Consider the following 15,774-nt stretch of genomic DNA (forward strand, 5'->3'; position numbering starts at 1 on the left):
GGGGCGGGCCCGAACCTCAGACAGACACCGGCCGAGGCCCCGCAGGCCAGGGACAGACCCCGGAGCCCAGGCGCCGGGCTCCCCTCACAGTACAAGAGGCGGAAGAAGATTCTCATGTGTTTAATGTGTATAAAGGCAACAGAAGGGCCGTCCTGAATCCAACAGCAATATTCTGAACATATTATGATGGGGCTAAGGGTGGGGAGGGGGCCACAGAACCCACACCCGAGCGTGTACAAAAATAACTTAGAGCAGCCCCCACCCTCGGTGGCTCCCCCCACAGCCCCCAGGGCAGGGGGAGCGCAGTATAAAAACCAGCACCTCGGGAGCTAAGAAGACGGAGCCGCGGTGCTGGCGGGGGTGCTGGGGGCACCAGTCCAGGGCGCGAGGCCTATGAGGAGGCCTTGAGGCGGTTGCTGGCGGAGCGCGAGCTCAGCAGCTTGTCCACCATGGTGCGGGCGTAGCGGAGCCGGCTGGCCAGCTCCCTGGAGCAGCCGAACTGCTCCAGGAGGCTCAGGCGGTAGGTGCGGAAGTCCCGCTTCTCGTTGATGTACGTCACGGCGGCCATCAGTGGGCACAGGATGAGCTTGGTGTGGTCCTAGGAGGGGAGGAGGGATCGGGGTGGACAGAGGGTGACCACCGGACTGCAGATGCAGCTGCCGGAGCCCGTGGCCGGCGTAGAAGGAGGAACGCCCAGCTGGCTGGGAGCCGGCACCCCAATCCCTTCTGGCTGCCAAGAACAGGCCTTGTGCCTCCCACTCCCCCGCCCAGACTGCGCGAGGCCCTCCCCCGCACGAGCCCGCCCCGGCCCACCTGGAAGAAGTTGATCTGCACGCAGCCGTTGCTGAGGTGCAGGATGATGGCGCTCCGGGTGCGGAACCAGGTGCGCAGGTAGGGCAGCCGGGCCAGCTCGTCGCCTTCCCGCGGCGTGATGTTGGCCCCGGCCTTCAGCAAGTGCTCGCTCATGTAGTTCCGGAAATACTTGAGGAGGGTGATCTAGGCAGGAGGTCCAGGAGGAAGTCCAGCGTGAGACAGAGCCCGCCCCCTGCCCATCACTCACCCGCAGCAGCACGGGGCCGCACGGGGCCACACGGGCCGCAAGGGCCGGCCGGCTCTCACCTTCTTCATCAGGGAGCTGGGGTGGGAGTTCACGGTGAGGTAGGACTCCGTGCCGTCCCGCTCTATGTACTGCAGGCTGTCCCCGTCGTTGTACAGGATCAGGCGTGTCGAGTCGTTGAAGAGCACCCCCACACTGTTGTCACACAGCTGGTACCCTGCGGGTCGTGGGGAGACCTCAGAAAGGGGGCAGGGAGCAGGGGGACATTGGGAGCTGGCACTGGGAGGTCTGGGGTGGAGACAGGAGAGGCGAGAGAGGGCCTGGCAGCCAAAAACGGCAAGAGCTCGGGAAGTCCGAGGGTCAGGAGGCTGGACCCGGCAGCCCAGCCACTCTGGAGGACACCTACCGAGGCCGTACTTGTCCGAGTAGTCCACCCACTTGCTGACCCAGAAGATGGGGATGCAGGCGGGATCCTCGGCCTCCTCTGTGAGGGAGACAGACAGACGAGCGATCAGAGCCCCTCCCTTCCCCTCACGGGGCTCACACCAGGAACGGCTGCTGGGCGCCCGACCTGGGCCCCGTCATGAGGCCCGGGGGCCCCAGTGAGGAAGCCGAGGCCTCTGCTGACAACCAGCTCAGACAAGCAGCGCGACAGACACGTGCCCCGGAAGGCACGGCGCGGGCCACCAAGGTCCCCTCATCCACTCAACAGACACGGTTCCTCCAGGGCCCAGTGCGTGCCGGGCCCTGTCACAGGTCCAGGGAGCAGAGACCGAAACCCGGGCTCCGCGGAGCTTGCATTCTAGTCACGGGGGACAGACACCGAGCAAAGTAAATGCAATCCACGCGTTTAAGTCGCTTCCCTCGTGGTGCAGGGCAGTGGCTGACCGATTATCTAGCTTCCCGGTTTTGAGAGGTTAAAAAATTGTGAAAAGATACACAACTCCAAATACACGACCATGTCATGCTCAGAGAAAGCCATAATCCCTTCTTTTCGACACAAAAAACCGATATGGAAACTTGAGAACGGGTGAAGTGAGAGGGGGTGCAGATACTACAGAGCAGGTGTGTCATGCGGGGGGGGGGGGAGTGCTCGAGGAGAGGCCAGGAAGGGGCGGGGCAGGCGCCTTAGACATGTGAGCCTGTGGGCCACGCGGACTCCCGCAGGAAGCACGCGGCAGGAGAAGGACCATGCGAGCAAGGCCCTAAGCTCGGTGGGGCGCATCTGGGTCTCGCAGGCAAACCAGGAAGCCCCTGAGCAGCAGCAGCCATGTGACGTGCAGCAGGCAGCGCGGGGAGGGGCTGGGAGGTGGGCGCCCGGGGACACGGGACAGACCCCAGGTGGCCTTGGACGGGACTCGCTGGGATTTGAATCTCCAGGAAATGGGGGGCCAGACACACCCGGGAGACCGGGGCCTGGCTTAGCCGCCGCGCTCTGCTGGCTGAGACTCCCTTGCCCTCTCGGGGTGCCTCCGGCGACCCCCCCCCCGCCCCGCCCCGCCCCGCCCCAGACCACTGCGGTGCCCACCTTGCCTCACCAGCCCCCTCTCGGAAGGTTTGGAGGCGTTGACGCTGTGCAGCTGCTGCAGCATGTCCCCGAGGTGGCAGTCCACCGCCTCGCCGGCCTCCTCTTTGTCTCGGGGCCGCTCAGGCATGGGGTTCTCTGTGCCGAGGACGAGAGGAAACACGGTCATTTCTGGGCACAGTCACAGAGGTGCCCTTGTCACAGCTGGTCCTCTCCCCAGGGGAAACCTCCTAGCTGCTGTTGCTTTGGGTAAACCGAGTCAGCGCCATGCTCGGAGGATGGGGGCGGGCACTCAGCGGCACCTCCCGGACCAGCCCAAGCCTTTAGGGAGGCTCTGCAGCCACCATGCGCAGACGCAGAGTGTCCAACACTCAGAGTGCAAAGTGACTCGGCCCCTGGGAGGGTGCGAGGTCTGCCCGCACCTGCTGACCGGCAGGATGGGTAAGCAGGCCTTGAACCAAGAGGGAAGCGAGCCCCGCCCTCAGGTGTGCTCTGTTTGCTTACGCATGACCACACACCTCTGGAAGGAGCGTGCTGACATCTGAACGTGGCTTACATTTGAGCGGGAGAAGCATGATCTTGTCATGCGCTTAGATGTTTAATTATCTTCCCCACCCGCGTGTCTCAGTCTCCGGGTGTAACACAAAACTCTCCTTTATTTGCTTTTAAAGCTCCACTCAAAATAAACGGAGGAGGAGGTGGAATAAATAAAAATGTAGGCAAACGTTACTGACTGTTGACAACAGATGATAAATACATGGGGGTTCATCATACAGTTCTCTGTGCTTCTAGGTAAGTTTGAAAATTCCCAGCTTAAGAAAAATTTTTTTTTTCTTTTGAGAGGGAGACAGACAGGAAGGGAGAGAGATGAGAAGCATCAGCTCTTCGTTGCGGCATCTTAATTGTTCATTGATTGCTTTCTCATATGTGCCTTGACAGGTGGGTGGGGGGGCTCCAGCTGAGCCAATGACCCCTTGCTCAAGCCAACGACCTTGAGGTTTCGAACCTGGGTCCTCAGTGTCCCAGGCCGACGCTTTATCCACTGAGCCACTGCCTGGGCAGCATAAGAAGTTTTTAAAACAATGTTTTATGCCAAAAAATGAAAGCCAAAAGAAAAAGGCAATCCTTAAAATAACGTTATTGGCCTGACCTGTGGTGGTGCAGCGGATAAAGTGTTGACCTGGCACACTGAGGTCGCTGGTTCAAAAAAACCCCTGGACTGGCCTGGTCAAGGCACATATGGGAGTTGATGCTTCCTGCTCCTCCCCCCACTTCGCTCTGTCTCTCACTCTCTCCTCTCTAAAATATAAATTAAATTAAAATTTAAAAAATAACAATATAGACAGCCCAAAGAATAGACTGGACTATCCAGAGGTCCTGGCTGGTGTGACTGAACACTCTCACACACACACAGAAGTGAGGGCTCTTCCTCACAGGAGAGTTCAATGAATAAATGTAGGAGGAGCAAGGAGTGGGACATCCCTGTCAGAATCCAGGGTAACAGCTGCCACAGGCCAGGCTGCTGAGGACTGCTACTGTCCGTCAGTGGGTGGCCATCTGAGGACAAATGGGACAGTCTCAGATGACTCCCTACAAAGCCACCTTTCAATCACCAAGGGACACGATGACGGTGCAGTGCAGAAGTCCACCAGACACCACTGTGACCAAGTGATTGAGTATAACGGCACCAGTGAAAGAAATGTCAAAACTTAACACGAAAGATAAAAAGTGATCCTTAAAATAAGAGAATTAGATTCTAACAGAAACAAAGGCACTTATATATTAAATTGGTATAGATTAAATTGATGCTATATCTACCCAGAGAAAAAAAGTATTTCAAATGATCTTTTTTTTCCCTCCACACTACATATCTTTAGTGAAATATATTCCAGGGACAAACAGTTCTTCAAGAAAATAAAATGTTGAATAAAAGGAACTAGCCTGAGCCATGGTGGTGCAGTGGATCGAGTGTTGACCTGAAATGCTGAGGTCGCCAGTTCAAAATCCTAGGCTTGCCTGGTCAAGGCACACATGGGAGTTGATGATCAAGGCACACATGGGAGTTGATGCTTCCTGCTCCTCCCCCCTTCTCTCTCCTCTCTCTCTCTCTGTCTCTCTTCTCTAAAATGAATAATAAAAATAATTTAAAATAAATAAATAAAAATAAAAAGAACTAGTTTATATATGTTGAAAAATGTATGTCTACTCATATAAGGAAATAAGACTTTCAGTTTAAGAGAAAAAAAAATACAAAAGGAAAATCCAAGCCTGACCAGGCGGTGGCGCAGTGGATAGAGCATCGGACTGGGATGTGGAGGACCCAGGTTCGAGACCCCGAGGTCACCAGCTTGAGTGTGGCTTCATCTGGTTTGAGCAAGGCTCATCAACTTGAGTCCAAGGTTGCTGGCTGGAGCAAGGGGTCACTCAGTCTGCTGTAGCCCCCCCCCCCATCAAGGCACATATGAAAAAGCAATCAATGAACTAAGGAGCCACAACGAAGAATTGATGTTTCTCATCTCTCTCCCTGTCTGTCTGTCTCTATCTGTCCCTGCCACAAAAAAAAAAAAAAAAAAAAGAAAATCCAAGAGGTGAAAATCCTATCACCTCCTATTTGAACCAGACACTTGCAAATTACCAAAAGAAAAGAATGAACTTCACAGCAGAGAAGGAGATGGCTATAAAAGAAGACCAAACCGACATTAAGTTTCCTGAACGTGGGGGCTGTGCCCTGCGCTGCGGTGTTTGTAAAAGAACCTTTGTTTTGGGGGGGAACTAAGACACTGAAGTATTAAGTTGTCAGGGGCAGAACCCACAGCCCTGCACACAGTTGGGAAGCGCAGGGGCAGGGGCGGGGGCCGGCGGGGGAAACCTGAGCGGTGGGTGGAGCCAGGCAACGCGCATGTCCCCTGTGTCCCTTCCTGCACCTTTTCCTAAGTTTGAAATTCAACAAGGTCGGTGAAACGAATGGGGGTATTTCTGATTCACGTTTTTTCAACCTGGTTAAATAATGTATTTTTCTAATTCTGTCCTCTAAAGAGACCTAATTGGTGGCATGCGGTCTTATAAGAAAATGCCCATTCCTTTCAAGAGGCACACGGAATTTTACAGGGATAAAACTTGATAACGTGAATCTGGTGGATACATGGCGGAAGGGGGGGGGGTTGTGTGTCCACTGTCCTAAGTTCTATGTGGACATTTGAAATGTTTCCTGTTTTCTCAATGCACCTTACAAGAGTGATGTCAAGAAGTTTTTTGGGGCCCTGGCTGGTGGGCTCAGTGGTAGAGCATCGGCCTGGCATGTAAACAACCCGGGTTTGATTCCCAGCCAGGGCACACAGGAGAAGTGCCCATCTGCTTCTCCACCCTTCCCCCTCTCCTTCCTCTCTGTCTCTCTCTTTTTCTCTCTCTCTTTTCTCCTCCCATAGCCTTGGCTCGGTTGGTTCGAGTGTATCAGCCCCAGGAGCTGAGGACGGCTCCATGGAGCCTCCGCCTCAGGCACTAAAAATAGCTCTGATGTAAGCATGATCCCAGATGGGCAGAGCATCGGCCACAGGGAAGGGTTGCCGGGTGGATCCCGGTCGAGGCGCATGTGGGAGTCTGTCTCTCTATCTCCCCTTCTGTGGGGAAAAAAAAATTTTTTTTCCAGTAATTTTTCAGGTATGGTGTTTGCCTGTTCTCCTTTTTTGGGCCTGACAGGTCTGATCGAGCCTCCTTAAGGCTGGTCTTTCCTGACACGGTTGGTGAAAGGGCACCTCGCCTTGGGAGGATGGGGCCACAGACTTGGGACCACGGCCTGTGCCCTCTGTGTGTGGGGTGTGCGTATGCAGTGCTTGTCTGCCCAGACCCTGTCCTACCTTTATTGAGGACCGAGAGTGGCTTGCGACTGTTGCCGTCCAGGCTGCTGGGAGCAATGGAGAACCTGGGCGGGACAGTGAGGCAGGTGACCGGGAGCCGGGCGGGGATGTAGCCAGAGGTGAAAAACTCGTCACTGAGCAGCTCGTGGATAGTGGGCCGGGCAGCGGGGTCCGTCTGCAGCATCTTCTGAATGAGGGCGGTGGCCACGGGGTTGACATGCTGGGGCGGAGAGAGACAGCCATAGTGGACTGTGACGCAGCCCGAGGGCAGCGTGGCACAAGAGGGGCAGGCCACTCCACACACAACAGCACCCCCCGCCCTGGGCGTCACACAGGCCCCGGCGAGCGACCGGCTACCAACACCACCGGGATCCGCACCATCGGCCTCACTGAGCCGACCTGGGCCAGACCATGCAAGCATGATCCCAGATGGCAGAGTGACTGGCTCCCAACACCACCAGGATCTGCACCATCGGCCTCTCTGAGCTGACCTGGGCCAGATCATGCAAGCATGATCCCAGATGGCAGAGTGACCGGCTCCCAACACCATCGGCCTCGCTGAGCCGACATGGGCCAGACCATGCAAGCATGATCCCAGATGGCAGAGTGACCGGCTCCCAACACCACCGGGATCTGCACCATCGGCCTCTCTGAGCTGACCTGGGCCAGACCATGCAAGCATGATCCCAGATGGCAGAGTGACCGGCTCCCAACACCATCGGCCTCGCTGAGCCGACATGGGCCAGACCATGCAAGCATGATCCCAGAGGGCAGAGTGACCGGCTCCCAACACCATCGGCCTCTCTGAGCCGACATGGGCCAGACCATGCAAGCATGATCCCAGAGGGCAGAGTGACCGGCTCCCAACACCACCGGGATCTGCACCATCAGCTTCGCTGAGCCGACATGGGCCAGACCATGCAAGCATGCTCCCAGATGGCAGAGTGACCGGCTCCCAACACCACCGGGATCTGCACCATCGGCCTCTCTGAGCCGACATGGGCCAGACCATGCAAGCATGATCCCAGAGGGCAGAGTGAGCGGCTCCCACCACCACCGGGATCTGCACCATCAGCCTTGCTGAGCCGACATGGGCCAGATCATGCAAGCATGATCCCAGATGGCAGAGTGACCGGCTCCCAACACCACCAGGATCCGCACCATCAGCTTCACTGAGCCGACCTGGGCCAGACCATGCAAGCATGCTCCCAGATGGCAGAGTGACCGGCTCCCAACACCACCAGGATCTGCACCATCAGCCTCTCTGAGCCGACATGGGCCAGATCATGCAAGCATGCTCCCAGAGGGCAGAGTGACCGGCTCCCAACACCACCGGGATCTGCACCATCGGCCTCGCTGAGCCGACATGGGCCACATGCAAGCATGATCCCAGAGGGCAGAGTGACCGGCTCCCAACACCACCGGGATCTGCACCATCAGCTTCGCTGAGCCGACATGGGCCAGACCATGCAAGCATGATCCCAGAGGGCAGAGTGACCGGCTCCCACCACCACCGGGATCTGCACCATCAGCCTCGCTGAGCCGACATGGGCCAGATCATGCAAGCATGATCCCAGATGGCAGAGCATCGGCCACAGACAAGGGTTGCCAAGTGGATCCTGGTCGGGGCGCATATGGGAGTCTGTCTCTTTATCTCCCCTCCTCCCACTTGGAAAAAGGAAGAAGAAAAAAAAGAAATTTGGTCATGGGAACGAATGGTCCCGTCTCCTTCCTCTTGGCACTCAGAACCAATCTGAGGTGGTTCTGTCCAATTTTGCTCTTGCATAACCCAAGCTGCTCGCCACTGGAGCGGCACTTGAGCACGTGAACTTTAGGGTCCCAGAGACCTGGAGTGAGTCCCAGGTCTGCCCTCAATACCAGCTGTGACACCTCTCTACAAGATGGGGACAGCACCAAGCATAGGGCCCCGTGAGAAGGTTCCACAGGGTTTAACCTAGCAGAGGTCCGATACACAGTAATAGCCGAGCATGAACTCCGCCCCCACTGTGTGCCGGGAGAGCGTCCTAGGCGTGGCCCCTATATTTGCTCAGTTAACCCTCCCGTCTGTTACCACCCATCTCTTGCAGATGGGGAAACTGAGGCACAGAGAGGTTAGGTGCCCGAGGACACAGCTAGTGAGCGGTAGAGCCAGCGTCTGCTCTGAGGCAGGCCCGCCAGCTCGGGGACCCACAGGCTGAACCCCTCTCTGTGGTGTCTGTCCTCTGAGAACTGTCTGTCCTTATGGGGACAGGGCTCTTGGCTGCAAGCAAGGCAAGACCAGCACAGAGGAGAGCGGCCCCGTGTGAGAGGGCTTGTTCTCAGTGCCTCTGCTGGTGGCCCTGATGACGGGCACAGGTGGGGCCCATCGGCACCAAGACAGATCAATGCCCCTGGAACCTGTAGTTTTATTAACTGATGTCACCCCCATAAATTCAAAAAAAATTTTATGTCCATGTATGTGGACATAAAAAAAGAAAAGTACAAGTAAAAAAGAAAGGCGAGGCCATCGCTGGAGCTTCCGCGGCACCTCTACCTCTGTTACTTCCTCCCCATATTTTTTTGGTGTTTGTTTCTGTTTTTCACACACCTCTTGGGTTATCTACCCAAGCTCTGAAATCGACAAAGTCTCTTCCACTGGATAAAATGCTTGTGTGTCCAGTTCTGCCTGCAGTTTTAGACACGACTCCCTGAGGCGCTGAGGTAGTTTCCCGAGGGTGGGGTGGCCCTGTGTCTGTGTCCCCCGGCTGGGGCTGGGCTCAGTAAATGAACAGCTTTCGGGGACAGGGGAACACAACCGAATACATTTCAACTTCAAGTGATTTTTAGTCACCTTGGGAATACTGTACTCATTCTTCTTGATCCGGAGGTAGGTCTCTTTGAGGCAAGATGTCTCGAAGGGTGGTTTGCCCACTAACAAGGTGTACCTGTAAGCACAACGTGGGATTGGGCTCAAGGCGCCCCGCAGGACACAGACGCAGGAGGGACCTCTCAGGACCGGCAGGAAGGGCAGGCATCCTCTGGACACCCGCTCTGCCCCTGAGGATAGTCACACCCACGCCCACTCAGCAGCCCCAGGAAACAGGGCACTGGCAGAGAGAGCCCTCAGGAGATGACAGGGGACGGGCACAGAGCTCCTAGGGGCCAGTGAGTTTCCAACAGGAGCCTGCAGTATTCCAGGGCCCCCGAGGCTGCCAGCCGACACAGAACAGGTCAAAGTCGGGGCTGCCTGTTCCTGCAGGGGCCGTTCTGTACTGGACGCCTAAAGTTTTCCTGTGAAATAGCTAGGCAGGGAGGCAGGGCGAGTGAGGGCCATGGCCACAGTTCATCTCTAGCTCCGGAACTCCGGACAATGGCAACAAAGGTCACGCCCTGGAAGGCCCTTGGCCCACCGCCCAGCGCCCCTGGCCTGGACCCGGGCAGACCACAGGCACCTCCCCCCGCCAAGCCTAACTCCTCCCACCGGCCGCTGCTCTCTGCATCACTGGTTCTAAAACTTGGTGCATGTGAGCCAGCCAGCCAGGGAGCTGGTGAAAATCCAGACTGGTTTCTGCAGCCTGGGTCCCGGGGCTCTGCAGGTCTGACAGACTCCCGGGGGAGGCTGTCGCTGGCCTGTGGATGCAGCTGGAGCAGCCCGGGGCCCGGGCTCTAGGAAGCCTACGGGACACACTGCTGACGAGACCAGACAGGGAAGCAAGGCTTGGCACTTGGGCCCTCTGTCCTCTGGAGCAGCCTTTTCACGGGCAGACGGGTCCACAGGGGTGATGGCCACAGCGGTCCCCCCGCGGGGGCCTCCCGACTTACATGATGCAGCCGATGGACCAGACGTCTACCTCAAAACTGTGCCCTTTCTTGCTCAGCACCTCGGGAGCTATGTAATTGGGGGTCCCGCACAGGGTCTTCTTCCGTTCCCCGTCGTATTCGACTTTGGTGGCCAGCCCAAAATCCCCTGGGGCGGGCAGAGAGAGGAGGAAGGGGTCCTCAGATGCTGGCCTCTGTCATCTTGTCCACACAGACGACTGCGACTCAGGTCGGGCCAAGACCCAGGGCCACCTGGCCCCTCAAGCTCCACTCCTTGTCCGCAGCGGGACCCACCCAGAAATCCTCTCACCAGACTGGCCCAAGGAGGGGGCCCTCTCAACGACCCTCCCAGCCCCTCCCCTTCGCAAGGAGGACTAAGCTTCTAAAAGGGAATTGACAGGGATAGAAAAACTCAGGCCTCTAGCCAGTCCATGTCCAGACTGGGCTGGGCAAGTCCGTGAGGTGACAGGAAGGGAGGCTTGTGGCTAGCCAGAGGGGGACCAAGGGCACAGCTGCTGTCAGCTGTGCAGAGCAATGCCCCCAGGGTATACCGGCCAGCTGTGTACTGCTGCAATTTCTAGTTGTTTAAAAGGTACTCCCAAACAAAATACCCTCCCAATTAAAAAATATGGGAATAGGCCCTGGCCAGTTGGCTCAGTGGTAGAGCATCTGCCCGGTGTGTGGAAGTCCTGGGTTCGATTCCCGGTCAGGGCACACAGGAGAAGCGCCCATCTGCTTCTCCATCCCTCCCCCTCTCCTTCCTCTCTGTCTCTCTCTTGCCCTCCCACAGACAAGGCTCCATTGGAGCAAAGTTGGCCCGGGCACAGAGAATGGCTCCATGACCTCTGCCTCAGGTGCTAGAATGGCTCTGATTGCAGAAGAGCGTTGCCCCAGATGGGCAGAGCATTGCCCCCTGGTGGGCATGCCGGGTGGATTCCAGTTGGGTACATGCGGGCATCTGTCTGACTGCCTCCCCACCTCTCACTTCAGAAAAATACAACAACAACAAAAATATGGGAACACCCTGGCTGGATAGCTTCATTAGTTAGAGCATCATCCCAAAGCACAGACATTGCTGGTTCAATCCCAGGTCAGGACACATACAGGATCTGATCAATGTTTCTGTCTCTCTCTCTCTCCCTTCCTCTCTCTAAAATCAAACAAATAAACATTAAAAAAAAAAAGGAAACTAAGTTTTTAAAAATACTGTTTAATAAGTAAGTGTTGGAGAGAACGTGGAGAAAAGGGAACCCTCCCTCACTGACGTGGGAATGTAAACTCGAACAGCCACGATGGGAAAAAAAGAGTATGAACAATCCTCAAAAATTAGTGTAGTCACCATATGGCCCAGCAATCCCTCTTGTGGGTGGGTATCTACCCCAAAATTTTGAAAACACTTAATTTTTAAAGACATATGTACCCCAATGTTCATTACAGCATTATTCATCGTGACCAAGCCATGGAAACAACCCAAGGGTCCTCTGACAGATGACTGGATAAAGAAGATGGGGTACATACACACAGTGGAATACTACTCAGCCATGAAAAAGACACAAGACCACCAATTGCAGCCACCTGGATGGATCTCGAGGGGTATCAAGCTAAGGAAAATACGTGGAACAGAAGAGAACAAGAACCACCATTTCACTCCTGGGTGGGATATAAAACAGAAGGAAATGAACAAACAAAATAAAATGACCAGCAAGAGGGAGGAGGAGGGTGGAGGGAGAGTGAAGAGTAAAGGGGAAGAGGATGACGGAAGGAGACCGGACTGGGGGGGGGGGGCACCCGGCTCAATCCGCAGATGATTTATTGGAGAAGGGCACAGGGAAGCGCAGAGGTGATCCACGGCCCTGACTTCCTGCCTCCCTCCCCGCTCTCCTTCCCATCTCGCCTCTTCTCTATTCCCACTCTGCATGCCCCTGTGCACACGTGTGTGCGTGTGCACACCTGCAGGCACGGCGCCTCACCTATTTTCACCTCCAGATCCTCGTTCAGGAAGAGGTTGCCCAGCTTGAGGTCCCGGTGGATGACCCGGTTTTGGTGCAGGTACTGGCAGCCCAGGACGATCTGCCGAAGATAGTAGCGGGCCTCGGGCTCCGTCAGGGCTTTCCTACGTTTGTGCAGCTCCAGGAGAGACTGGGCGGGGGAGGGGGAAAGAGGAGGAGGAGGAGGAGGAGGAGGAGGAGGAGTGAGGGGGTCGGTACTGAGGTCCACGGGTGGCGGCGGTATCTTTAGGTCAAGGCAGCCTAGGGACGCCCCCCCCCCGTTTCTTCTCCAGGACGATTAGGATTTGGGCTCTCCTATAAACCTGGCCATAACCATTCATGCCCCCCACCCCACCCCCTACCCCACGCCTCTCCTACTAGCTCCTTCCCAAGTCCCCAAGTCCCTGGCCGGGGGCGCTTCTAACAGTCCCAGTCCTTAAGCTCTGAGTCCCCAGTATCCCCAAGCTGGTGAGCCCGGGTCCTCTCGCAGCAGCAGCCCCCCTCTGCTGAATCTCCCCTCCCAACCCACCAGCCCCACTCCGGAAGCTCCAGGTTCGCGGCACCCCTTGGCTCAACCTTAGCAACTCCGGAAGTCCTAGCGTCCATGACGAGGGTTCACCCCCTCCCCCCACACCCGGCGTCCCGGAGCCAAGTTCCCTGGCAGCGGCAGCAGCAGCAGCAGCAGGGCCCGGGCTCCCCGTAACCGAAACTGACTCCCCCTCGCAGCGCCCAGCTCTGCCCAAGAGCTTTCCCACGCGAGCTCGAGGTTCCCAGCGCCACCTGTCCATCCATGCAGCTGCGCCCCGGGCGCCCCCTGCTCTAGCAGCTCCGAGTCCGGGCGCTCCAACCTCCATCCCCGGGGGCACCGCGGCGCCCCGAGAGCGACACTCACTCTCCGGCGGCACAGCTCCAGCACCACGAACACGAAGTCGTTGTCCTCGAAGAAGCCGTGGAAGCCCACGACGTGCTGGTGGGCGAGGCTGCGGTGGATGGAGATCTCCATGGACATCTTTTCCTTCTGGTGCGGCTTCAGCAGCAGCGACTTGGGCACGATCTTGCCCGCGAACACCTCCTTCGTGTCGGCGTCCGAGATCTCGTAGCACTTGGCGAAGCCGCCCTTGCCCAGAAAGCGGCCCCGCAGGTAGCGCCGCCGGCTGCGCGGGTCCACTAGGACCTCCGGGATCTCTTTCCCCGGCGGGGCGGCCGCCGAGGTCCCCGGGGCCGCGGCGCCCTGGCCGCCAGCTTTGCCCGTCTCCGCCGCTGCCCGCGCCGGCTTCCCTGCTGCGGCCGCCGCACTCATGTTCCCGGAGCTGCCCGGCGGGACCTGGCTGGGTCCCCGGCAGAGGCTGGACACCCACCGCTCGGCTCCTCCTCGAATTCAAACTCGGCGCTGGGAACGTTACAGAAGCCAACGCCGCCCCTGATTGGCCGCGGCGATTTAAAATCCAAACCCGCCCCGCCGCGCGGCACTGTGGGTGCGCTCGGCCCCGCCGCCGCCTTTAAACCGGGCGGGGGCGCGTGAAGGACGGCGCTCCGGGGCCGCGGGCACGTGCGCGGCCTGGGAACGCGGTCTCTGCAGAGCGGGGGTGCGTGCGGGTGGGTGCGCTCCCGTCTCCCCGCGCCGGCCTGGGACGTGCCCGCTCCGGCGGGCCTTCATCAGCACCTTGCTCCACCCGCACCCGCCTTCTGCAACAGAAACTCAGAATAGAGACCCGGCGGCGTCAACAGATCGCTCGGGAGAGCTTTAGAACCCACCTTCGAGCCTCCCCTCCCCCAATAAACTAAAGTCTAAGACCTGCCAGTAAGATAACCAACTTTTTACAATGAAAAGGAGGACAAAAATAAACGGAAGAAAACAATATCGTAAATAAAAAGAAACATTTTATTCATTGCAGCAATAATACACTATAATATGATAAATGCATAAGACATTTTTAATATTTTATGTTGTAATTATGCTTATATGCCTATTAATTTTTAATAGTAATTGTAAGAAAAAAGTACTCATTTAGATACAAATATGTCACACCACACACAATAGATCGACTGCATTGATCAAATACGGACATTTACAGATTAGTCTTCCAATATCAAAAAAGAGGACATGTAAGGGGACACTTTTCGATTGAGGACGGAACTTAAAAAAGGACTGTCCTCCCTAAAGGAGGATGATTGGTCACCTTACTGCCAGGAATTCCCATCTTCATAGCAAGGTCCCCGCCCCTTCTCCTTCCAGGAACAGCTGCTCCTGCGCCTCTCTGGCTTACAGACCGATGCTACTCAAAGCACAGTCCGGGCCGCCTGCATGACCATCACCTGGGAGCCGGCGAGGAGGGCAGCTTTTCAGACCCTGATGCAGACCTCCCGAGTAGAAACACATGTGCCTTTCGTCGGGGCTGAAAGGTGATGCCCAGGTGATTCCCACCCGTCCCAGAGTTCCAGGAGCTCCACACCAGCGCCCTCACCGCAGGAACACGGTGGGCTTGCTCCCTGCTGTATTTTCCCAGTGCCGGAAAGCGCAGACCCTCAGTGTTTGGTCCCAGGGAGGGATGGCTGGTTGGCAGAGTGCCTGGCACACTGGCAGGCCAAGGCCAAATCAGGCCCGTGGGGGTGGGGCTTTTGTTTGCTTCCCCATTACTCTCTTTTAGAATTTGGAGACATTTATTTAAAGCACTTAAGAATCAAGAGAGCCAACCTGAAATGCTGAGGTCACCAGTTCAAAACTTTGGGCTTGCCTGGTCAAGGCACATACAGGAAGCAACTACTACAAGTTGATGCTTCCCACTTCTCCCCCTGCCCCTTCCCTCTATCTAAATATCAATAAATAAAATAAAACAATTGTTCTAGAGTACAGAGATAATTTGCGTGACCAGGCAGTGGCGCAGTGGATAGAATGTTGGACTGGGATGCGGAGGACCCAGGTTGGAGACCCCAAGGTTGCCAGCTTGAGCGCAGGCCCATCTGGTTTGAGCAAAGCTCACCAGCTTGGACCCAAGGTCGCTGGCTCGAGCAAGGGGTCACTCGGTCTGCTGAAGGCCCAAGGTCAAGGCACATATGAGAAAGCAATCAATGAACAACTAAAGTGTCAAAACGAAAAACTGATGATTGATGCTTCTCATCTCTCTCTGTTCCTGTCTGTCTGTCCCTGTCTATCCCTCTCTCTGTCTGTCTCTGTAAAAATAAAAAGCAAAAACAAAAAAACAACACATTTAAGAATCAAGAGAGCTCAGACAAAATGGAGATCTGTGGTTTTTCCTGAAAAAAACAAAAAAACAAAACAAAGCTAGCAGCTCTGCACACTCTGCGCACACACTTTCCCAGTTTGCCGACGTTCCCGGTGCCCCCCAACCCCTCCACCCCCCCTACTCTGCCCATTTGCCTATCCGGCTTCTGTAGACACTTGAATGGCAGCGCTGAATGGCAAAATAGCCAAGCGAGCAGTCCTTCTGCTGTGCCCCGGTCACTCTACGGGGCCTTTGCTAGAACCAGCAAAAATCAACCACATGGTATCTCTCTCTGCCCTCCAATAAACCGAGGCAAGGAGGCTGTCCT

At 56.4% G+C, this 15,774-nt stretch overlaps 1 protein-coding gene across 1 annotated transcript; it reads right to left on the reverse strand.

The window, feature by feature from the left end:
* Positions 1–387: 387 nt before the first annotated feature.
* PLK1 (polo like kinase 1) lies at positions 388–13,621 on the reverse strand. Its single transcript, XM_066275843.1, has 10 exons — positions 13,115–13,621; positions 12,205–12,373; positions 10,238–10,382; positions 9,267–9,360; positions 6,437–6,656; positions 2,586–2,720; positions 1,464–1,541; positions 1,120–1,274; positions 814–996; positions 388–598 (listed from the first exon to the last, which is right to left on the reverse strand). The coding sequence occupies exons 1-10, from the start codon at positions 13,520–13,522 to the stop codon at positions 392–394; spliced, it is 1,794 nt and encodes a 597-aa protein (XP_066131940.1). The 5' UTR covers positions 13,523–13,621; the 3' UTR covers positions 388–391.
* Positions 13,622–15,774: the final 2,153 nt, after the last annotated feature.

The sequence above is a fragment of the Saccopteryx bilineata genome, chromosome 4, assembly GCF_036850765.1.
Source record: "Saccopteryx bilineata isolate mSacBil1 chromosome 4, mSacBil1_pri_phased_curated, whole genome shotgun sequence".
NCBI classification, from domain to species: domain Eukaryota; kingdom Metazoa; phylum Chordata; class Mammalia; order Chiroptera; family Emballonuridae; genus Saccopteryx; species Saccopteryx bilineata.

Bases quoted from the DNA above. Each gene is read 5' to 3' on its own strand.
- PLK1 (XM_066275843.1), bottom strand. From the start codon at position 13,522: ATGAGTGCGGCGGCCGCAGCAGGGAAGCCGGCGCGGGCAGCGGCGGAG. The intron at 1,275-1,463 runs GTAGGTGTCCTC...CACGACCCGCAG, and splicing joins CTCGGACAAGTACGGCCTCG to GGTACCAGCTGTGTGACAAC. The intron at 997-1,119 runs GTGAGAGCCGGC...CCTCCTGCCTAG, and splicing joins CCAGCTCCCTGATGAAGAAG to ATCACCCTCCTCAAGTATTT.